Source organism: Siniperca chuatsi, linkage group LG5, assembly GCF_020085105.1.
Source record: "Siniperca chuatsi isolate FFG_IHB_CAS linkage group LG5, ASM2008510v1, whole genome shotgun sequence".
Lineage (NCBI taxonomy): Eukaryota > Metazoa > Chordata > Actinopteri > Centrarchiformes > Sinipercidae > Siniperca > Siniperca chuatsi.
Window position 1 is genome coordinate 22,366,586 of NC_058046.1, and position 22,496 is coordinate 22,389,081.

At 39.4% G+C, this 22,496-nt stretch overlaps 1 protein-coding gene across 3 annotated transcripts in view; it reads left to right on the forward strand.

Annotated features, from left to right (window-relative positions):
• The window catches only part of dock8 (dedicator of cytokinesis 8), a 55,932-nt gene that overhangs the window by 486 nt on the left and 32,950 nt on the right, over window positions 1-22,496 (forward strand). For 2 of the 3 annotated variants that reach the window (XM_044195459.1, XM_044195458.1), the window contains exons 2-8: window positions 8,309-8,408; window positions 12,659-12,834; window positions 13,706-13,777; window positions 14,402-14,510; window positions 18,350-18,559; window positions 19,610-19,695; window positions 20,438-20,504. In XM_044195459.1, coding sequence (XP_044051394.1) covers window positions 8,309-8,408; window positions 12,659-12,834; window positions 13,706-13,777; window positions 14,402-14,510; window positions 18,350-18,559; window positions 19,610-19,695; window positions 20,438-20,504 — 820 coding nt within the window. Of the gene's footprint in view, window positions 1-8,308; window positions 8,409-10,313; window positions 10,473-12,658; window positions 12,835-13,705; window positions 13,778-14,401; window positions 14,511-18,349; window positions 18,560-19,609; window positions 19,696-20,437; window positions 20,505-22,496 lie in introns of those variants that run through there. The other variant, XM_044195460.1, reaches the window with a different exon arrangement.

Genomic DNA, 22,496 nt, shown 5'->3' on the forward strand with positions numbered 1-22,496 from the left:
CAGGTTCGTTCCCTCTGTCCCGGAAAAAAGGCAGCCTGGAGGATAAAATACAGCCAACTTTTCTTCAACGTTCTCAGAAGAGCTCGTAAGAATTATTACAGGACGTAGTTAACTTCTGGTAATAGTGATCAATCATGAATAGCCTACATTAGTTCCTCTCTTGTAGGCCCATTATTTACATAAACTAATACTCTGAAGTGGAGAAACAGTGCTGAACCTTCTTCACTAAGTTGACAAATCTATATTCTGTCGCTGCCATTTCCTCCTCATGGGGATGCTGATTCTATAGGCCTATCTATCTTTTCTAATGTGATCATTTCCTGTGGTTTGTAGGATCTGACTAGCCCACGGGGCTGCTATAAATGAGCAGGGATGCGGTCATAGTTCCTGCTCTGACACTGGCCAGGTGTGGAGGAAGTGTGTACATGGAAGTCTATTGTGTACTATCCCTCCTCTGCAGTACGACTCATTAAAACAAATAGCCTACACTAATACTTCCTATGATTAGCAGCACAGGCATATAAAGCTTCTCTAGGGCTGACAGGTCTAACGCACATTTTGTGCTTGATGTTTAACAGTGCACTTGGGTTCATTCACATTGTGGAAGTGGACATGGGTAGAGAGGGTGGAGAGATTAGTTTTGGTCAAACTTATGATTGTGGATGATGAGGAGTCAAATTGTTTACCCTCACTTTTATTTTTATAATCCACAATCAGTAAAGTGTTAACCCCCTTTGATATTCTTCTTAAAGCACTCTTAACCAAAGATCTGTTTCCTTGCTTCTGCAGGTTTTACCTCACAAGTGTACCATCTAAAATCTTGTTACTTGGATGAAAATGTAAGATTAATATTTATAATTTATTCTCTTACATTTTAATGAATCAGCACTGAAAATGTTTCTGAAAGAGGTTTAAAGTAGGGCTACAACTAGCTATTTTTTACATTATTGATTAATCTGCTAGTTATTTTCTTGATTGATTGATTAATTGTTTTGTCTCTAAAATGTTAGAATACAATGAAAAATGCCAACCACAATATCTTAATGCTCAAGGTGACGTCTTCAAATTCTGTTTCTGTAAAATAATTCAATTTACAATGATATAAAACGCAGAAAAGCAGCAAATCCTCACATTTGAAAAGCTGAAACCAGCGAAAGTCTGTTCTATTGGATTTTCATGTTTTTTGTGAGTGTGAAGTCCTCTATCCATCACCACAGTGAATGCACCATGTTCTTGTTTTTAATAGCCAGGCGAAGTCATGGATACTTGCTGTGCTGTGCTGTGCTGTGCTGTGCTGTGCAGAGCTGAGCTCAGCTGCTGAGGGATGTGAGGGATCTTGGGTCACAGTGATGAGTGTTGGTTAGAAGATGCTGTACTGTAGCAAAACATGCTGTTGTGGAATGTGTGGATACAAAGTGTTAAACAGCACAGCCAGTAAGTGATGATGCAAGAGACACAATTCACACTCAATGACAGTGATTTCTCAAACTGTTGTGAGTTTTAGTGAGGAAATACTGTTTTTAATATGAAATATATAATAACAGAATTTCAGCCTGTTATTTATTTTGTGTTTGTTTGTTTGTTTTGTTATGTTATGGACAGCACATACATATAGCATATACACATATATGTGTATATATATATATAGTAGGTACACAAAATAATGTCAACACCGGATGAAAGTGGACTCAGAGGTGGGTCATTTTAGGTCCAATGTCCAGGTAGAGTAAGCTGTAAAAAAAGATCAGACAGTCAGTACTGTGTGATTCTTGCCTGTATTATGATAGTGGAGAGAAGAAAAGTGACAGGAAATGAGGGGAAAAAGAGGAGGGGTGATTTGCAACAAAGGTCCCCTGACCAGACCCGTTGAAGTTGAAGATGGTCAGTGTCTTAAACACCTAGGCTACTAGGAAACCCTGATATGTGTAATTTGAAAGAATCATGATACAACATGTGATCTAAATATTATGTGTGTTGGTCAAACAAACAAAAATTTTGCCTATGAAGAGAAACAACTTAGATAATCATAGCAACAAAAGTCAGAAAAAACAAACCGCATCGACAAAGAGGAACAGTGGTCACAAATTGAAACTGCAGTACGTAGCACGCTGGAAAACCTGTTAATTGCCATGCAAACTAATACATCCCATATATGTAGAGGTGTTTGCAATTATGAGACAGTTACATCAGGGTTAAATAAGGAATGCTCTTTTATCTGCCCCTAAATATTCTATATGTGCTCATGAGCAGTTCCTCTCTCAATCTTTCTATCGGGATGGAGTGTGAAGGAAATCCTGCACACTGCTGACACTGTGTCGCTTCGGTTTCACTTCGCTTTTTTTTCATGGCAGTTTTAAATCAGGAAATGTGTGTTTCTTCATAAGCATACAAAAAAGAGGAATGGAAAAGAAGTGTGACAATATGTCAGTCAAAAATGCAAAATGCTAACATAATAAGTGTGGCACAGTGTTCAGTTTTGGTGAGTAGATCGAAGGTAGCTGAACACACGTATTCTACTGTTGAACATGGTGTTACTTACTAGCATATGGTAACAGGTGTGAGGACAGCTGTGGCCATGGGGCCTCTGGCGCTCAGTACTCTTAAGTGGCAGGGGTATCGGGATTGAGTTGCATCTGATTTCCTCTGGGCTCTAGTTAATGACATCTGTTAACTTATTGTTGGGGGGCCACTGAGTGATGGGGTGGGGGGAAAAAAAAGACACAAAGTTTCCAAAAAACTTTTGATAAGTGACTTGTGCTTTGATAAGGCCCTGTGGTTAAAGCATTCAAACTCAGCTAGAAGTTTCAGTCACTTTTTCTTGCTTGGAGCCGCCTGTGACCTGAGTCCAGCCAAATGACTGCTGTGTTTGTGCGTGCCTCCCTCTGACAGGAAGCTGAGCCGTGATGGTACTGATAGCAGTAAGACCCATTAAGTCTGGAGACATATGATAGTATGAGACACACAGTGGGGGCATCCCTTTGGTCTGCTTCCCCCCTCTTGTCATGTACACCACACCACTCTCTGTTTTCCTGTGTTTCTTTTTGGCTCAGATGAGGGAGAAAGGACTTATGGGAGAAGGAGTTTTTTTTTTAGGCTATAACATGCAAGCTAAAGGAGACACCCACCTCTAGTAGATTGAGTTGATAATAATGATGATAATCGGGATAATTCTAGACTGTCTGGCAGAGCAGCGTCACCTGGTGGGAGTCACGTCATGAGGAGTAAATACAGATAATCATGTGTAGAATTGTAGATTTGGCTATCTACAATCTGGGGGGCCTATTAATCAGAAATGTAGCTGTGAGAAGCAGTGAAACTGCAGTTTTAGAGAAGGACTCAATTTAAAGAATGCTTGGCCAATGATTTGAAAAATGCTGACAGGAACACACCATGTGCACACACAGCAAGTGCAGGCCTGCCACAGACAGCATGACATAACAAAAAGGGGCCAACTTCTTACTATAGGAAGGGGATGATGAAAGGTTTTCACTCTGGAACCCAAAATGAGATTTCTTACCTTGGGTGTGAGTCCTGCGACCTTTCAGATATCACCCAACTTTTGTGTAGGTACATACTTTAAGAAAAACTCCTTTAGCATGGTGCAATATAATTATGAAGTCACAGGAACATTAAACACTGTTTGGCGGCTGATGATACTTAGTATTCGCATTAAATGGCTCTCCACAGCTTGAAGCCTAACAGCATTGCTGACAGATTAGAGGTATGTTTGACAGCTCATAATTACTTGAAATAATGGGGTCACACGCAAAGCTGCTTTATCAAATGTTATTTCATTTGGATTAATGATGACACATTTTTGGCCCTCTGGCCTTTCTCATTGTCTTTGAATAAGAAACAATTTATTTTCTTTCTTAAACAGGATGATCTAATTAACACAGCACAACAGTGGACACGAGGTCAGTGGTTATAAGAATATCATAACCATTGATCCATAAAGGAAATCATTAACGTAAAACAACAGTGTTTTACAACTGGCAACAAAGTCTGGTTAATCTTATATGTTATTTTCTAACTCCATAATAGCTTTGTTGTTCAGTAATATAAGAACTAATCAAATTAGTAATCATCCAAAAGTTGATTAGTGATTAATTATTATACTAATCAGTGCTATGGCATGACATAGTAATGCTGTAGTTGCTGTAAATGATGTGCATGATATGATTTATAATATATTTTCAGCTCTTTTACTAACAAACAAACAGAATAATAGCACCAAAAATGTGCTGAGTCATGATGTGTTTTAACAGTGGGCCTAATCAGCCCTGATTCATAGCTGGAGTTTGCTGTCAGTTTTAGTTCTGGCTCTACATCGACTCCCCGGTAGCAGCTGTTTTAAGAGTTCCGTCTTCATCAGTGTTGATTACCTCTTCTAATTATATCTCATGAAAAAAGACAAAGGAAACTAGTAATTATTGTCAACAGGCTGTGTGTTCAGCTAGGAGAATGCTTTCTTAATGGCAAGAGGGAGCATTTATTAACTTTTTCTGTGGTTTAGCTTTATTTCAAGGCCTTGCAGCATGTTATATAGTGACAGTCAGTATATTTACATGCACACAAGAAATCAGGTTACTCAGAGATATTAGGTTACACAGGAAATCAGACTATGCGTTCACATGCACTGTGGTAATCTAGATAACGTAAAACTGCATATACATGCAGCAGGTTGGTAATCAGATTCCACCCCTACCCCGACCTTATTGTGAAACCATAAGATTACTTATTTGAAATGTAATTTAGTGACACACTGCACTATTACTGTGTGTTGTAATAAACATGGACCTTGAACTTGACTAAGATGATGCTGTGATAGTAGTGGCTGCACTGCCAGTAAAGGACAGTAAAGGATTCTGATCACTGTGCTGTACTTTGCTAAGGTATTTAGCCTTCATTTGAATTGTTCATTTAAGAAGTTATGCATTGCTCAATAGAGTTGCAACCTGTACTGGTTTGATGATGTTAGGTCTGCTCACATTTTAATTTAGGACAACATAATCACACTGAAAGAATGGTGGTGAAGAATATGCCTTTCAGGGAAAGCCACTATGGTCATTCTCAGATATCTCAGACCTGAAGCCCTGTGCTCTGATGAGGCACAAAAATCTCAGAAGCTGCTTTCAAGACCAAAGCAGTCAACTTCAATATCAACTATTTTTGCAGACAGGGCCCGATCTGTATTAGGACAACATGGTGTTACTATGTTGCACTAAACTCTTCCTATTCAGTCTTCTTGACCTGTATTCACCAATGCTCTTGACCTCTGTGTCCTGTCAGCTAACAGCATTGTACGTATTGTTGACAGTCACATATTTGTCCCCTTTAAAGCATTGTAAGAATTTGTAACTTATTCAGTCTTAGTGGTGTCATTAAAAAGTCATATCAAGACTTTATAGTAGGCTTATAACACGAGTTGCTTTTGCTATCATTTCACCAAAATCACCAAAATCCAAAGCTCTGCTTTTTGTCTTCCTGACAAGAGCAGCTTTGGTTTTATGTAACAAAGGATGCCAAAACACTGGCCTGTTAAAGAGACAGATGCTGTCTGCTCTGACAAGCTGTTTGTCTACTAGTGGTAAAATAATGTCTGTTTGGCTCTGCTGGTAAGAGCTGATTACTGTTTTACTTGTCTGGTCTTTCTATAGACAGACCCTGAATGTGTGTCAGTGTATGCAAGTAAGTAATCCCACATGTGCATCCATGTCAGAATGTGTGTATATGCAAATGTCACTTTATAAACAATGAATGCCTTGTAATAGTATGGCGTTGTCTCTTCAGTGGCAATGAAACATATAGAGGGAGGGCACATATTAGTGGTGAAGTGGTTATGGGCACAGGGTAGGGCATGTTTCTTTAGAAGTGAAGTTATGAGAAGGTTTTACAGGGTTTATATGGCCTTGGGTACAAGCTCAGACACCCAACAGACAATCTGCCCTAGTGCAAGAAAAGGCATTCTTGTTTGCTTATATATATTTTTTCTTTCCTTTTTTTGGGTCAGAATAGAACCATCTAACTCATGCAAAGACCACTAACTATTTAATCTAGTTAAAGCAGCAGTATAACATCAGAAGCACACAAATCCCAGCAGTTTCTCTGCCATTCTCATTTCAAAATCGCACACACTAAAACCGATCTGACCAAAGAGGAGATGTCTGAGATGGAAGTCATAACTCTGGCCTCCTCTCCAGACACCTGGTGAGGTGGAGCTGTGAGGAGTGTCATTCCTTGTGTTGACCTGGAGCTTTAGTTTCTTACTTACAGCCCCTTTAAGCTCCACGGGCTTATGTGATTTGACATATTGCATTACAAGGAGTGAGTCGCACATTTCTTTTAGACATTTGTAGCATAAAAAGTGGGCGTGTGAAGAGTCTTTAAGTTGTTGATGTGCAAGTGCACGGTGGGGTGTATGTGTGAGATCCCTCAACAATCAATTTCCATGTGCCGTTGTGAAAGGCACAAACATACTAATAAAACTGCTTAGCTGTCAGCAGTGGAGGATTGTGGTTGTACTGAGCAGCCTTCAGGTGTGAGTGTTTGTACAGTATAATATGTGTGTACACCTGCACCACCCCTTTATCAGGCTTTACTCGATTTTCTGAGTTAAAAAGGGTTACAGGGTTGAAAACTCTGTAGGTTAAGAGTGACGTTTGCACAAGTTAGAAGTGCATAACAGCACTGTTGTTGCTAGTGATAAAAGGGTAAAAGTTGATAATGTGGCCAAGCACACCTGACTGTGTCTATGGCTGCTCATTTTGGAAATCAGCATGCATATGTGTGTTGTAATATGCTTCATCTGATTTTTTTTCATGCCATTTGTAGCCATGTATTTCTGTAATGTGTATTCTTGCAATGTTGTTGATGTTTAGTTTTTGCATCTTTTGTGTTGTGTCCTGTTCCTGTCCCTTGTCTTGATTTTTAAATGACAGTGGAACAACTGTGTGTTTAGATAAAACAGTGCTGCACTGCTGGACTTTGCTCTTTTTGTAAATGTGTATACTGTTCTCCCACCCATGCTTTAACCTTCCCCGGCATTCAGTTACTGTATTGACTCAGCGTATTATGTGATTTACAGGAGGGGCTGGAAAAGAGTTATCAACAGAATGTGCATGAATCTCTGACTCAAATAGAGAGTATTGTATTAAATTGGACTGTAAACTATCTAGCTACTGGTGATTGGAAACCGGTTTGGTGATTCAGTGTTACTCCAGAACATTAATGATATTAGTTTTCAGGTGTTTGCATGAAGCTTTCTCATGGATTTTATGTGCTTCATGACTCTGCTGCCTCAGTGGTTTTGACATGCGGGCATTCCTCCATTGCGCTAGTGTTTATGGGTTGGTGGTGGTAATTACTAACAGGGCTGTTGTTAACAATGGCCATGGGGACTTAATGAACTCATGAGATTGACCACAGGGGAAGCAGTCAGGAATGTGACCCATTTACTTAATTCTTTGCCTTCTAACTCTCCCCTTTGTGGCAACGTTGCAATATACTGTTTCTGACACTTGCACATGCAAAAATACATACACATAGTAGCTATTTTAACACAACAAAAATGTATGCACACACATCGTAAACACACATACACATGCTTATACACACAAAACTGGCCTCTCATCATTGAACTTCAGAGAATAAAGCAGTTATTGTGTAGAGTTTGGTAGGGCTCAAATGATATGGTAGATTAATTACAAAGAAATAGACATGCATTAGCTCACCGTGGCATAGAGATGAAATGTGGGCAACAATTTGGGACACTGGCTTTGTTCTTGTCATTCTCCCTTCTTTTTGGGGAGGGCTACAGGCAAACACACACACACACACACACACACCCCATCTACCCAATATATTTGAATACTACTCCATTCGTATGTCATGTTGATTTCCTGCTCAGTCTGACCCTTAAATCAGGACACCATATTTATTTCACTGCCTGTATGGCTGCCAGCATGACAAAGCCTTTACACAGCCAGTAGAGATGTGCTTCTGTAGAGAGCGAACAATGGTTTGAATGGAATCACCATGGCTGACCAATTCAAACTAATGTGAGTAGGAACAATGGTGGAATTGCTGTTGCATCTCTCATTAAGATACACTGTGTGCAGTTGATGGAATTGTACAACAGTTACGGTTTTACATGAGGTTCTAGATGTTTTCAATGCCTGTTTCTATACAAATATTAACCTTCAAATATCCCACAAATATGGCCCACTGGTGTAGTAATTGGTGTAATTCTCTGCCTCCTGATTACAAAACCTTATGAATCTGTATGTTTTTCCATGTTTTCTTCCAGGCACTCTTCTGCAGAGATCAGACGCAACTTCAGTGGGAACTATGGCTTTAATCACAGCCGAACCAACTCCAACGCCTCGGCCTCAGTGTACCTCACTGTGGTGAGTTTCTCTTCTGTAAAAAGATACCTTGGCTTTTGGAATGCAGGATATATATCTTTGATTGATTCACAGATACCTAGAAAAAAGGGTTATTAGTTATTTGCATTTGAGCTAACGTGCCGCTAGCTGCAGGCACGTTTCAGAAAGGAATGTAAGCAATTTGAGACACATTTTTACTTAAATAAAGTGAAAGTGCAGCAAATTTAGCAAATGACAAATTCACGTTCATGTACACTGTTACTTATCCAACTGTCTAGCATGTTAAGTGGGTTTAAGATGATAAGCAGACTAAAAATGAATGCCACTTCATGTAATACTAGTGATGTAATGCTAGTTGATGAGAAATTCATACAGTGACTAGAATGGCAGCAGAGTGGTTTCCTCTAATGCTGCACTTACACAGCTTTAGTATTTGTGCTTACACCACCAAAGGGCTATAAGCACATCTTCTTCACATCTTCTTTACTGTCATTAGTGCTGAGAATGTCTGACTCAGTGTGTTGTCTAGTCCTGAAGAATATAATTCGAATTATAGAAATTCTGCTACAACATAAGCTACTGCTTTTGCAAAAACAGCTGTCTGCATATCAGCAAAAAAGCTGAGGTTTTTAATTTTTTCTAGGAAGAATCTTTCTTCCTCTTACAATAGATGAGACGAGAACTTAGTCATGGCTTAACATGCTTTTGTTAAAACCACGCTGACACTGCGTGCTCTTTGATTTAACAGGGTTTGGAAATCTAGTATCCCTTAGTTTCTGCAGAGGATTGAATGCCATTATGACAAGTTGTGTTCTTGCCTCTTCAGCTGAAGCCTAGCAGACAGTTAGAGTGATTCCTGCTCTCTCAAGCAAGCAGACAGAATGATGCACAGTAATCCCTTGCAGGGATTTGTTCCCACTGCACTCTTAGTCTCTCTGTGGTATCCTCTGAACCTCTGTTTCTGCCTCCCAGATCTATATATTTCTCTTTCAATCTTCCTGCTTTTTTCTATTTCTGTCTTTCCCTCACATTTCTTCTCTCTCGGCCGCCCTGCATCTCTCTCATTGAAAGTTTTTAAAGCTCTTAGGCTCTAAGTCTCCTGACATATCTGTGTGCATGACTAACTGAGCAGAAGCTCTTTGATACTTTCCCAGTGATGATCCTTGAGCTTGTCAGCTGACAGGGTTTGAGGAGGAGTACTTGGACCATCCATCCCACCCCAGCTTGTAGCATGCAACACGGTTAATCTCTAACCTGCTTGGGAAATGGGTCAGTGCCTTTGCTACTGACAGGCGCTGGATGGGGCCTGCTTACCTTGCAGCTTACACGGGCAAATCTTTAATATGGCCGGATTTGGGATGCGGGAGAGGGGTTTTAATACTATAATCTGCAGGATGATAGTTACCCATTATTCAGCAGTTGCGTCTAGCACAGGGCTGAGGGAGGGATGTTTGTTGCTGCAGTTGATTATCACAATTCTCACTCTCTTACTCTGATGTTGTTTTTAGTGCTTCAATATGAGGAATGTTGACAGATCAGTGTTGTTTGTTGTAGGTTTAATAAACAAATTGAGAGATTAGGAGGAAAAGCTGCTTGTGTTTTTGTACATGTGTGCAGCACCTGTGTATGTGTAAGCAGGATGCACGTGTGTGTGTGTGTGTGTCTGTAGTTTTGTTCCTGTCTGTTGAAATACCAGTTGATGGAGGGACGCCTTGCTGATGTCACTTCCTTTAATGTCTTGCGGTTTCTCCACTTCAACTTTAACACTTTGCCTGAACACTCGAAACTGCTGTTAAAATATTTTGTGGGTTCAAACAGTCAGGCTCAACTTAAAAACATTTGTTTTGATTGGCTATAAACACCTCTTTTACTTTTGGTAATGCTGATTGTTTCTTCTCAGATCTACTAGAGTTCTTAGCTTCTAGGAATATGAGGATCAATTTAAAGAGGATCTGTGCACTGTGCTGTGGCTGAGTTTCAGCAAAAAGCATTCAGCGTCAGTAGGTGCACACTGTAGGTTCCCATATCCGGAGTGCGCCATTTTGTACGCTTCCTTTTTTGGTGCAGTTTTCAGTTTTCAGCCTGGTAAGTCTCCAATATCCATATGAGCACAGCTGCCCTAAGTAAGACTTTTGAATGAGATAATTGGTAAACTTGATTGTCTTAAATATCATAATTCATGTCAAATGTGGCTGTATTTTGTAAAAATATTGTTGTTTGAGTTTGTTACATGTCTGTTTTCCGTCCCCGCTCATTTTTGCAAATGCACATTGAGAACGTGACGTTGGTAGATGCATATTGTTTTTTAAATGGATGAATGTTACTTAAATAAGGCTCCAGTAGTGATTTATTACTATTATAACTATTATTGGCTTTAAAAATGTGTAATTTTATCATATTATAATATCTATTGTTGCATGTCTGCACAGAATTTTGTCAGTTGTAGATTACTATGCTTCCTAGAGGTAAAACAATCTCCATTCTCATAAATAGTTGCAAAAGTATCACCTTTATAATCACCAATGAGTAAACTGATAGAAAGTCTGGCTGTTGATTTAGCAAGGAGACGTCGTTTCTTGCAAGCTCCTCTCATGACAATCAGAGGCATGCATAGATTTGCATTAATTTGTTTTTGTTAGCCTCCATACTATACAATGAAAAGAGGCCATGATACAGTGATTGTCTGAACTTTGAGCCAAAGAAATGCACACATAGATTGATTGCCACTGTGCGATAGAAAGGAGGAGTTGAAGGTTTCATCTATACTGTAGGCTTGTCATTTAAAATAATAATGATACAGTTGTTCCGTCTTGCTGTCGGTGTACATTATTCTTTCCTTCTTGTGTTGCATGCTAACCATTAATACATGTGGTGCATTTTGCTCTTGAGTGCTCAGCAGAGAAAAATATCCCTTAGGGTGGATTGATGTGCAAAAACATGTCTGAAGGCCAATGGAATTTGCTCTGCTTTTAAAAGTTGAGTAAAGCAGTGACTCACCTTGTTGCTGCAGTTATCTTTACCTCTTCTGTGTGTACATATTGTCTGTTATGCATGCCAGGGGCTGGTTTGGCTCTGTATTTTTCTTTTTTCTCTCTCCTGTACACAGTTTCTCTCACAGTCAGTCTTTCACACACTACCTGTTTGTCATGCAAGTGCTTCCAGTGTGGGACAGTGTGCACAATTAAAAGCTTAAATATTCTTTTTGGATAGTGCTAAGGCAGATTTTCTCGCTTAACACATTGTGCATATACACATGTGCATTGTATATGTTGAGAGACTTTGAGAAGACAGTTTTCTTTTATCATTGATTATTTAGGAAATTTTTCAGTATGATAATTGTGGTATATGTTTATTTCCAAGCCTTTGCCTACATCATCTACAGCCTGCAGACTGTAATCAGATTGGAGGTCTGCCCAGTTAGCTGCCTCTTTTCGCAGAAACACCTGCTCCATGCAGGTCCCCCTTTTACAACCATAGCTAGCCGGGCACCACAAAAGGGATGTGTTTTATCTCATCAGTTGTCTTTTTTTTCCCTGTGAGCTCTTTCTAATGATGAAAAGCATGTCTATTCTTTCCCTTTAAGTGCCAGTGGGAATTTATTTCATCGTGTACACTGATGATTTGAACAATATGTACTGATTCAACTACCCAAATGAAAATTTCAGCCCATTTGCACTGTACATAAAAGTGATTACAGCTTTTTTTTTGATCTGCTGTAGCTCTGGAGTGTAGGCTGATAGAGTTTCTGTCTAAAAATAGGTTCACAGAAAAAAACGCCTGGCTGTCTGATACAGGCCAGTTTGTTCCAGTTTTTATTTATGCATGTGCACCAATCTTTTGTCCCTTGTCAGGTACTGAATGAGCTTTCAGAAAATAGTCATGCTTCAACATGTTTGGTCCCACCTCCCTTGCTAACTTTTCTTTTTCCTCAGTATTATGTGGACTGTACAAACTCATCAATCACTCTCTAGCTTTTCACAAATGATTAATCTATTTTGTTGTTTGCTTCCATATTTCCTTTTTGTTTATGTCACCCTAAACATCATCAGACAATTCTGAGGCAGTGTCTTGGTATGCTTTACATTTATGCTTTCCTTGCAAATAATTCATATTTACCCTTAAGAAGGTCTTCTTAAGGGTGAATATCCACTCTGTTAGTACCCTTAAACTGCACTTAAGCAAATATTACTTCCCATATGTTCCTCATATCATGATATTTGGTGCTATGTGTCCTAATTCTTCCCTTCCTCCATCACCCCTTCATTCTGCAGCCTCAGTCGTATGAAGCAGTGGAGCCGTTGGACCTGGAGGAATTCCTGATGTCGCAGTTAAGAAGTGGAGACTCAGCCCTGATGCAGGAACTTGGAGACTTCCCCGACGATGACCTGAAGGTGGAGCAGGTGGAGAAGGAGTGTCGCACTGTTCGACACTCTGTCCCTGAAGACGGGTGGGTCACAGGGTGTCTAACATTGACCACAGAAGAATTCACACATTCTGACTAAAAAACAAATCCTCCCTAAAATGAAATTTTCAAGCTGTTAGACCTGTTTGGTAAAAAAAATTGTCCAGAAAAGATGTAAAAAAGTCAGCACCTTGCAGTTGGTTAAAAGTCAAACAGTCTTCATGCATTCAACCACTGAATCCTCATTCTATAAAGTTTTTGGCAGATTGCTTTTGCTTATAGTAAAAATTGCACACAAAAACATCTCACTTGCATTCCAAGAGAGTTCTCAAGTCCATGTAGGAAAGTTCATCTTTATACTGTATATCTAGCAGCTTTTGAAATCTTTAGAAAGTTATGGCCAGCTTCTTGACTAAAAGATGTACAGAAATGCAGTATAAAAGACACTTAATCGGAGTCAGTATCAAATAGGGCAGACGATAATGACTGTTTTGTCAATAGATGCATTCATAAAGAGAAATATAAACAAGACTGATAAGACCAGAAGCATGGATAAAAGACAGTTGAATAAATTAATAAAATTATTTCTTTATTTAGTCATACATGAGTATAGCCTTAAAAGATGCTAGCTGTGATTTATAGATCATATAAATCTAGAATCTCTGCAGTTGCAGAATGTTACATTGTCACAGGACATAATCATTTGCAACGCCTTCAGTCTTGTCAGTGTAAAGTTATTCTGTCAACACATGTTAGCTTATTCAGAGCATTCACTTGTCCCACACCTTGACCATGAAGTACAGATTAAGATAGAAGAGGAATGTAAAGTTTCCAGTTGTCTGTGAATGTTTGCATGTGTGTCTGCACGAGAATGTGTGTACATGTCTTCTTATCCTCCTCGTCCCTCTCTTTGTAGATTGGAGTTGGATCCACATGTGAGAGACTGTGTAGAGAGTTACACCCAGCCGTGGCTTGTGGTCTCTAGAAGGTAAATTGTCTCCTACAGAAACACAACAGTTACAGCCCGAGTTTTCTATGTTTGGAGTTTAGAAATGGAAAATTAGATGGATGGATTGGATGTTTTAATGTGGAAATAATACCATTTATAGGATGTTCTCTGATGTACAGTGTTTATCTGCTAGTTGTGCATACTCATGTATATATCAAAGGTACCCCAAGCTGCATTATTTGAATCGAAAGATCCCCAAAATCACAGAAATAATGTTCTCATCAGTATTTTAGCTGTTACACTGTGCAATAGATGCCAACTGTCTGGGAAGTTGTATGTTTCTGTGAAACAGGAAACAAGAGGCCCAAGAGAGCCTGATAAACTTTATACACTGGGATCTCCTGTTGGATACATTGTAGTGCTCTCTCTCTCTCTTTCTCTCTCTCCCACACACACTTACATACAATACCATCAAACACTGTGACTATGTTACGTAAGGCTTTTGTTTTTGTTATCTAGTTTGATTAGAAGTGCAGAGGTGTATCAGTTGTAACCATGCATGTTGTTTTTGATATGTGTGTAGCTGTCTGGATCTTTGACCTGCTGTGTGTGTGTGTGTGTGTGTGTGTGTGTGTGTGTGTGTGTGTGTGTGTGTGTGTGAAGGTGCCAGGGGGATGGATGCAGTGCGTATTCGGAGCGAACAGGCCTACACAAACTCCTTCGGAAACAGACCTTTGAGTACGACGTCCAGCCAGAGAACCCACAGAAGCCAGTAAGAAACACAAGCACAGCCAGCCATGCATTCAACACTGACAGCCACCTTGAGATACCTTGAGTCTTTTAAATTAAGGACATTAACTAGGTTTCCTACGTAAAAGTTTTACTTAACCTTTTTCTAACCAACAATCTGTTACTCAATAAAGGAGAAGTATTTGTCTTCCTCAAAAAACCTTCTACAGATCCAGTCTTGCTACACTGGAACAATTCTTCACTTCTTTCCTTCTTCCGTCAGTCCTGTACTTAACAATTTTTTAGACCTGTCTTATTGCTGTTGTGTCATTCTACTATTGTGTATCAACAACACAAATGTTATTGAAACAGTTAGGGTTTTTGGCTAGGTTAGGTTCCATTAAAGTGAGAACAAAAGAAAATATTACAGTTTTGATATGCTTAGTATACATCATTTATATTAATTACATTCGTATGTATGTAGCAAATACGCTTATTTGCTTTCTTAGAAAGTTTGCCCTTATAACAGATTCACTCTTATGTGAAGCTAGAGCCAGCAGGGGATTAGTTTAGTTTGGCAGATTAGAAAGAAAAGATCACAAATTAACATGTTATATATTGTTTGTTTAATTTGTGCACAAACAGAAATGTAAAAATGACAATTTGTAGCTGTACGGGGAGTTACATGTTGTAACTCTTCTTGTTCTTCTTCTGCATCTCTTGGTGAACAATAGGAGGAGTAACTCTCCTAAATTGTGAGGTTGCCAGACAACCAGCAGATGCACTGAACACAAGGGCGGGCCAGACTGATGAACTGTTGTTCCTCAAGTAATAGTTACACTACGTAACTCCCTGTTAAACCACAAATTGTCACAATATTTTTTGCATTTCTGTGTACAGTGTACGGATTATTATGTCATACCTCTCTCCTCTCATTTCTTGTCTGTATCTCTACTACCCCTATCAAATAAAGGCAAAAAAAAAAATAATATAAGCATAACAACAACATACCACATGTTAATTATAATTCATTGAGCTTTAGAAGTGTTGGTAGGTGGATTTTCAGTCTTTATGCTAAGCTAAGATAAGCTAATTGCCTCCCTGATCTGTCTCCATACTTAACACACAGTCATGACACTGGTACTAATCATCTAATCTAAATATCGGCAAGAAAGCAAATAAGTGCATTTTCCACAATGTCAAACTGTGTTTCCTAAGCAGAACTACAAGAAAAGCTACTTTCCAACTTTGTCCATGAATGCCAATATTTTGCACTTAGTTAAAGTGTCTTTTGTGAGAGGAAGACCATTGAGACTACCAAGTGAGAGAAGTATGGTAGTCCATACTGATCAAGGCGCTTTAATAATGAATACAACAGTGTTTTGTTATTCCTATCACTCTTTCCACTGTGGCAGTGGCTCTGTCAAGTTTACTCAGCCTGGCTTTCACAGAACTAAACCTGAATATTATACACTATAACTCATCACCTCTATGTGTTTAGCCAGATAGTCAGAGAAGTTGTGGTTAAATAGATGGTATTCTATTTTTTTCTATTCTGTTATTTAAGTTAATAGCTTACCTCTGCATGGCTCAGTCCTTTACTTTCATTATGAATCCCTGCCTCAGTACTCCACTGACATTATTTCAAGCCAAATTCCCATCCTCTCTCACTTCCCTCTCTAGCTCTTTTGTCTCATTGTGGCCAAATCCCTAGCTCCCAACATCAGGCAGTCCCAGCCAATCCAAGCCCCAGTCAGCGCTACTCCCAGCCTCTGGCTAGTAACACCCCCCCATCAACCCATCCTTGCCAATTCTGGTTAATCAACCAAACCAAAAAGCCCTTATTATCACCGCGGGCTTCCCATGATCTACATGCCAGAAAGAGAGTGACAGACGGAAGAACAGCACTATTGTCCTTCAGTGCTTAATGGGTCTCTTCTATGGTCCAATCTGGTTTAGCAATAGCCCTGGGATCGTGGTGTGACGGTCCCTTGGAGCCTCAACAGAGGGACACTTCACCAGGGTGGAAGCTCGGTCAGTCCTTGCCTGTGGTTGGAGAGCTGGGATGTGAGATTGATGGATGATGGGAATGAAATAGACAAGGAGAGAGGGGTGGCAGCAGGGATTGTTCAAAGCAGGATGTAGCATGGGAGCAGCGAGGTTATGCCCTGCCCTCGAGCTGAGTCTGAGTAATTCCATATGGTGCCAGTGCCAGCCTGAGAGACCTCTTACTGATGGGCAGAGGATGCTCAGATCAGTTGATTTTAATTAAGTTTAATAAGTAAGTAATAAGTCATTTATCAGGAATTATAGGTCCTGGTATGTTAAATAAGACTTGAGATAATGTGTTTTTTTACTTGGCACAAGAAAGTTTTAAAGGTGCTCAAAAAAAGAATTTATTGCCTTTGCTTCTATTTCCCCAGAGTCCCAAAGAAGGGAGAATTTTAAAGCCAAGATGTGTTTATGTTAATACCAGAGTTTGGATTTATTTGTACAAGGTGGTAGAGGTTGGTGGTATCAATATACATAGACATTTGCTGAATGTAAGAATCCTGTATATTCCAACCAAAAACGGCAGAAAACAAGGAGGAGCTAACAGAAGCTACAGGGCAACATACATATTTTTTAACTGAGTGCAATATAAGATATCTTTTGTGCATTTCTGACGCCTGACTCAGACCTTACTCCAGTGCGTCTGAGAGGACACATTTGAGTACATTTGCATATCACACTGTTATATTAAGTGAGTTAATGTAAAGGCTTTAAGCTCATGCCTCGGCCTGCTGTTCATTTTTGTCCAACAGACCAGTGCTATTGCTGGCAGGGCACTGGATGTCAGAAATGTGCATCATCTAGCAAGCTTGTTTTCCAGGGCTATTGTGGTTCTGGGTCAACAAGTCAGCTCGGCTTTGCTGCTATCATTTTTGTCTGGCAAGCCATCAGCCTGCTGGGAGATCTCTCATTACAGAACTTGATCAGCTAATGTACAATGCACTGATATCACTACTGACAAGTAACTCATACTACCCTATTGTATTTCAAAATTCAATGGCCTTATTTCCCGTATTGTGGTGACAATTTTTTGTACATTGCTATGAACATACAGCAAGAAAACTGCATGTTTATAACAAAGAAGGAAGCACCTGCTGAACATTGTTATATAAAGACTCATATCACTTCACTTTCTGTAGCATACAGTGAACATAAACATGAGCCTGTGTGTTCTCTACATTGGCTAAGCCTTGATCAGAAGAAAACAGAGACGGTCATTGTCTCTAGGCCAAAACAGAAGCTGTCTAGACTGTCTAAATGCCCGTTAGCTATTTGTTGTGTCTGCTGACAACATAACCATGGAGGCTGCATTTTCAACATTGTGTATGTTGTTGACTGTTCATAAAATGCTGTGGAAGTCTAGAGTTCATATTTGTTGTTAAAAATACGTTATAGTTGAGGCAGATTCTGCAATTTGATCAAACAATGGGAGAAGACTGGGAGACTTGAAGCCATGGGGAAACACTGGGGAGGAAAATCATGAATTTCTTGGGAAGTTCAATAGGGTTGGCAAGTATGGACGTCTATTTTTCCATTTACTCAAACCCCATTTAAATTATGTTATTTAAATGGAGAACGAACTGGCTTTGACCAAATATCCATTAATATAGTATTCCTTACCCTGCACCCATTTTCTTTGATGTCTCTCTTAATAACATCCCTCTGGATATTCTGCCTTAACCCCCTTATTTTTCCTAATCCTTTGTTTTTATCTTATTGCTCCATCTTTCCTGCTCACACATTTCATTCCCCTCACCATATTTTTTCTGTCCTTCCCCACCCCTAACCCACGTCACCACCCTTACAACTCTCTTTCTGTCCTTGCCCCAGGTCAAGTCTCCAACTCTAGTGGGGCTGACTGATGACTCTGGCCGCACACTGACCTCCTCCGACTTTAACTTGCGGTTTTTGACCCCGGACCAGAGAGTGGAGGGGCTGCTGGCCTACAGCAGCCACGAGGAGCTGGACCGCATCAACCAGGAGGCTCGGCAGGGGAACAGACACCCCGAGCTGTTTGCTCTGTACCCACCAGCCGACGAGGTGAGATATAGAGAGAGCTGGTACGCACATGCCGAAATATACCAGTACATGCATGTATATGGGAACCATGTGGGTTTGGGTTAGTCTCTGTCACTCTCTCTGTGTCCAATTTTCAAATTTTTAAGAAGCCATACAGACCAAGATGCAGACTAATGTGAGCTTCAATACAAAATCAGTTCATCAAAAGTCGTACAACTCCTCTCCAATATACCACGCTTTATCCCCCAAATGTTGTTGGCTATCTTGCCTTCATCAGGGTGGGATCTGTCTCTGGTTTCTTTATATACAGTCAATCAATATTCATGAGATGTGAGAAATATTAATGACCATAAATACAAGACATATAACAACATTATAACCATCTATTAAAATAATACTTAATTTTTAAATAGAAAATTAATGCGAAACAATTTCAATAATCAATTAATCTTTTTGAAAGCACCTTTTTAAAGCAAAAATTCCAAACATTCCTAAGGTTCAGTTAAGGATTTGCCTTTTTCTTTGTTTTATATGATCGTACACTAAATATCTTTCTAGTCAGACAAAACAAGCAATATGAAGACATCACCTTGGGCACTGGGAAATTGAAATGGCCATTTTTCACTATTTTCTGACATTTTATAGACCAAACGATTAACAAGAAAATAATCAGCAGATTAACATATAATGAAAATAACAAGTAGTTGCACCTCTTCTCTCCCTGTGTTCACTATAAAAGTGGACTTTATAGTACAGGGGAAAAATATACACATGTTCACAATTAGTATTTGAAGCCTTAGAAAAACATTCATTTTTTGGGAACTTGCTGACACAACGCTAAATGTAACCACTATTAAGAGGATAGCGATATAAAAAGCATCACCAAGTTACAGCTTTCTTGCCTGTAAATTGATTTATTTCTATACCTTGTGAACACTTGAAGTATATTTTAATTTCAGTTCCTCCCAACACCTGTGAATCTTGTTTAAGACCCTAAATCTCCTCCAAATGTAACAACTCCTCCATTTCTTTTTGCATGGTTTGAAAGCTTTCTCTGCTATTGTGCTCCAGGAAGATGCGGTGGAGATCCGGCCCATCCCTGACTGCCCCAAGGAACACACTGGAGACCGCATCCTGATCCGATGCCAGGCCATCAAGTATGTCATACATTTTCATGATAGTGTAGGAGGGGGGATTTTAACAGCTGCCTTCTGTGTCTCGTAGAAGTTGGACAAGGAACCAACAGTTAGTTGTGTCAAAGGGAAACGTTTATGAAAGGGACCTTTTGCTTAGCATTTAACATACAGTACATTCTTGTATGTCACATCTGATCACAACTTAAAAGTCTGAGCAGTGGTTTCAAAAAGGCTTTGCAGTAGATGTGATGGATAGCGCAGTGTGGGAGAGTGGAGGAGTGCTGTGCATTGGTTGCTGTTCTTCTCCAGAAAATCACTGTCCCTCCCTCTCTCTGTGGGGTTTTGTCTCTGTCTCTGTCTCTTTCTATTTCTTTCTATCATTCATACACACACACACACACACACACACACACGCACACGCACACAAAGTTTCTCTCCCTTTCACTCGTGATCTCACTTGTCCTTCTTGCAACCTATAAAACTGCCAAATGCTTTAGTTGAACTCATTTCTCTGCTTGCAGTGGTTTGGCAACATCATTCCCCTTATCCTTTAACCCTCAGTTCAAACATGTCATCACTTACTGTAGTACATTTTGTTGTTTCCCAATACAACAGTAATCTACAGGAATAGAATATGAAAAAATAGAACAGAATCTAAGTACAGTAAAAGGAAAAACCAGAGTACTAATGTTGAGTATGTCAAGTATTTGTCTCTCTTGCTCTTTTTGAATTACTAATTTCCTTTTCCTTCTTGGCTTCATAGGTTTGAGATTGAAATTGAGCCCATATTTGCCACTATGGCCTTGTATGACCTGAAAGAGAAGAAAAAGGTAAGGAAATTTTGCTTCTCAGTAGTCCTTACAATTTCTAATGTTGTCTTAATTGTGTGTCTAATGTTGTCTAAAAGCATGTTATAACTTATGTCCTTGAAACACGTGTGACATGTTCACCTTGCCACATACAGTACAAGGGTAGGACAATATAACAAACAACTTGCAATATAATAGCCCTGCAGTAAATACCAGTTTGGTGAAGCTCATTATGTGTGTTTGTTGTGGAGACTCTCAGGGTGTCTTTCAGTTGGTGTTGGGTCTGCTTGTGAGCACAGGTCCTGTTTGTTTTATATTTTTGAGACTCTTCGCCTCGCTACATTACATCGTTTTTGCAGTGTTTGTCAACTACAAAGGTAGCAACACAGATGACTCTTATTAAAGGCACAATCTGTGGTCCAAGTGTAGCCAAGTGGTATCAAAACTACCTAAAATAAAAACACAATATTGGTATTTGCTATCACTATCAAATTTGACTGGCAGGTCTTCTAATACAGTGACAAAGACCAGATACACAATGTTTAAGATGTTGTTTGTTTACATCAGTAATGTTTGTAAATGGGTCACAATAATCAGCTGAGAAACAGAAAATGCTGCTGTATTTAAATCTGTAACTCACACATTCAGTTTGGTATGTGAAAATTCTTCCGCTTTCCTAATTGGTCTATAAATATCAATAAAAAATATATGTCTGATTTAATAGGGGAGAGTTGCCATTTTCACAAGGGAGGCTCAAAGACTACATAAAGTATGTCCTTTTTGAGGCCGCAATTCATAGTGTTGTAGTTCAAGACATTGAACCCCAATTGTTCCTGTTGGTTAGGCCAGTGCCTTGCATGATAGTTTTCTGCCATTGGTGTATGTGTGTTTGAATGGGTGTATGAGAGGCAAATTGTAAAGCGCTTTGGATAAAAGAGTTATATAATTGCAGTCCATTTACAGAAAATACCATTTTAAGTCAGTCACTGTGGGTGAGGGTTTATTTGTGGTAATGTAGCAAGAGGAAACATCTCAAAGATCATGAGGACATATGTCGAATAGAGAAAAACTTCATCAACAGAGAGGAACACTGGTCACAAGTAAACCCTCAGTAACACTGACTGAGTCATTTAACAGGAAGTGACGTTGATGACATCACAAACTACAGTTTTAAAAATGAATGAAATGAATTTTGTCAAAACCTCTCACCAAAAATCTAAGATGATAGGTATTCTATAAGCTTCAAAAATTGCATCAAAATGACATGTACTGCACATCTAATTTATTGTAAAGTGTTTCTGTCATTTTTTCCACCCTTGTGTCATGGTAACTGTTGTATGTCATGTGCCTTCTGTTGATGCAGGGAGGTCTCGTAGTTTCTTTTGGCAGTTAGCATGATTGTGAGGGATCAGTGTAATCTACAAGGTTTTATGTCTCATCATCCTCAGATATTTATGCCCCTGGGGGTCGTCATGTTTTAGTTCTATAACTACTAATACTGCGTCGCATTTTCCTAGTCGACCATTTTGAGCCATGGCTGTTTGCATGTTTTCTGTGGATTTACACAGCTGGATAGTTGTTGTTGTTGTTTTTTTGGGTGAAGGGGCTGGGAGGATTTAGTTTATACTTAAGTGCTCATGGATCTCTCGGACGAGACAGGGTTTTAGCCATCGGCCTTGCCCTCTTCTCAGCACTGCCCAGTTGCTTTCTAGCTGGAGGCTCTAAGATGGTCTGCTGGGTAAAATAGGGCAATTTAATGCCCTGTAATTTTGAAAATGGTCTGTCTATAAGATGGTCTTCGGACAACACAAACAGTATAAATCGTGCACTGTATGAAATATGTCAAAGAGTGTACTGATATTTTGAGTTCTGCTTCCTACTCATGTCAATCCATAAGAGCAGAGCTGAAGTGTCACATTTTAACAGTGTATTTTGCTTAAGATGATTTTATTATGTGTTGAACCAAAGTGTGTCCTTGTGGAGGTTAATACAACTTCGTGCCTATTACATTGA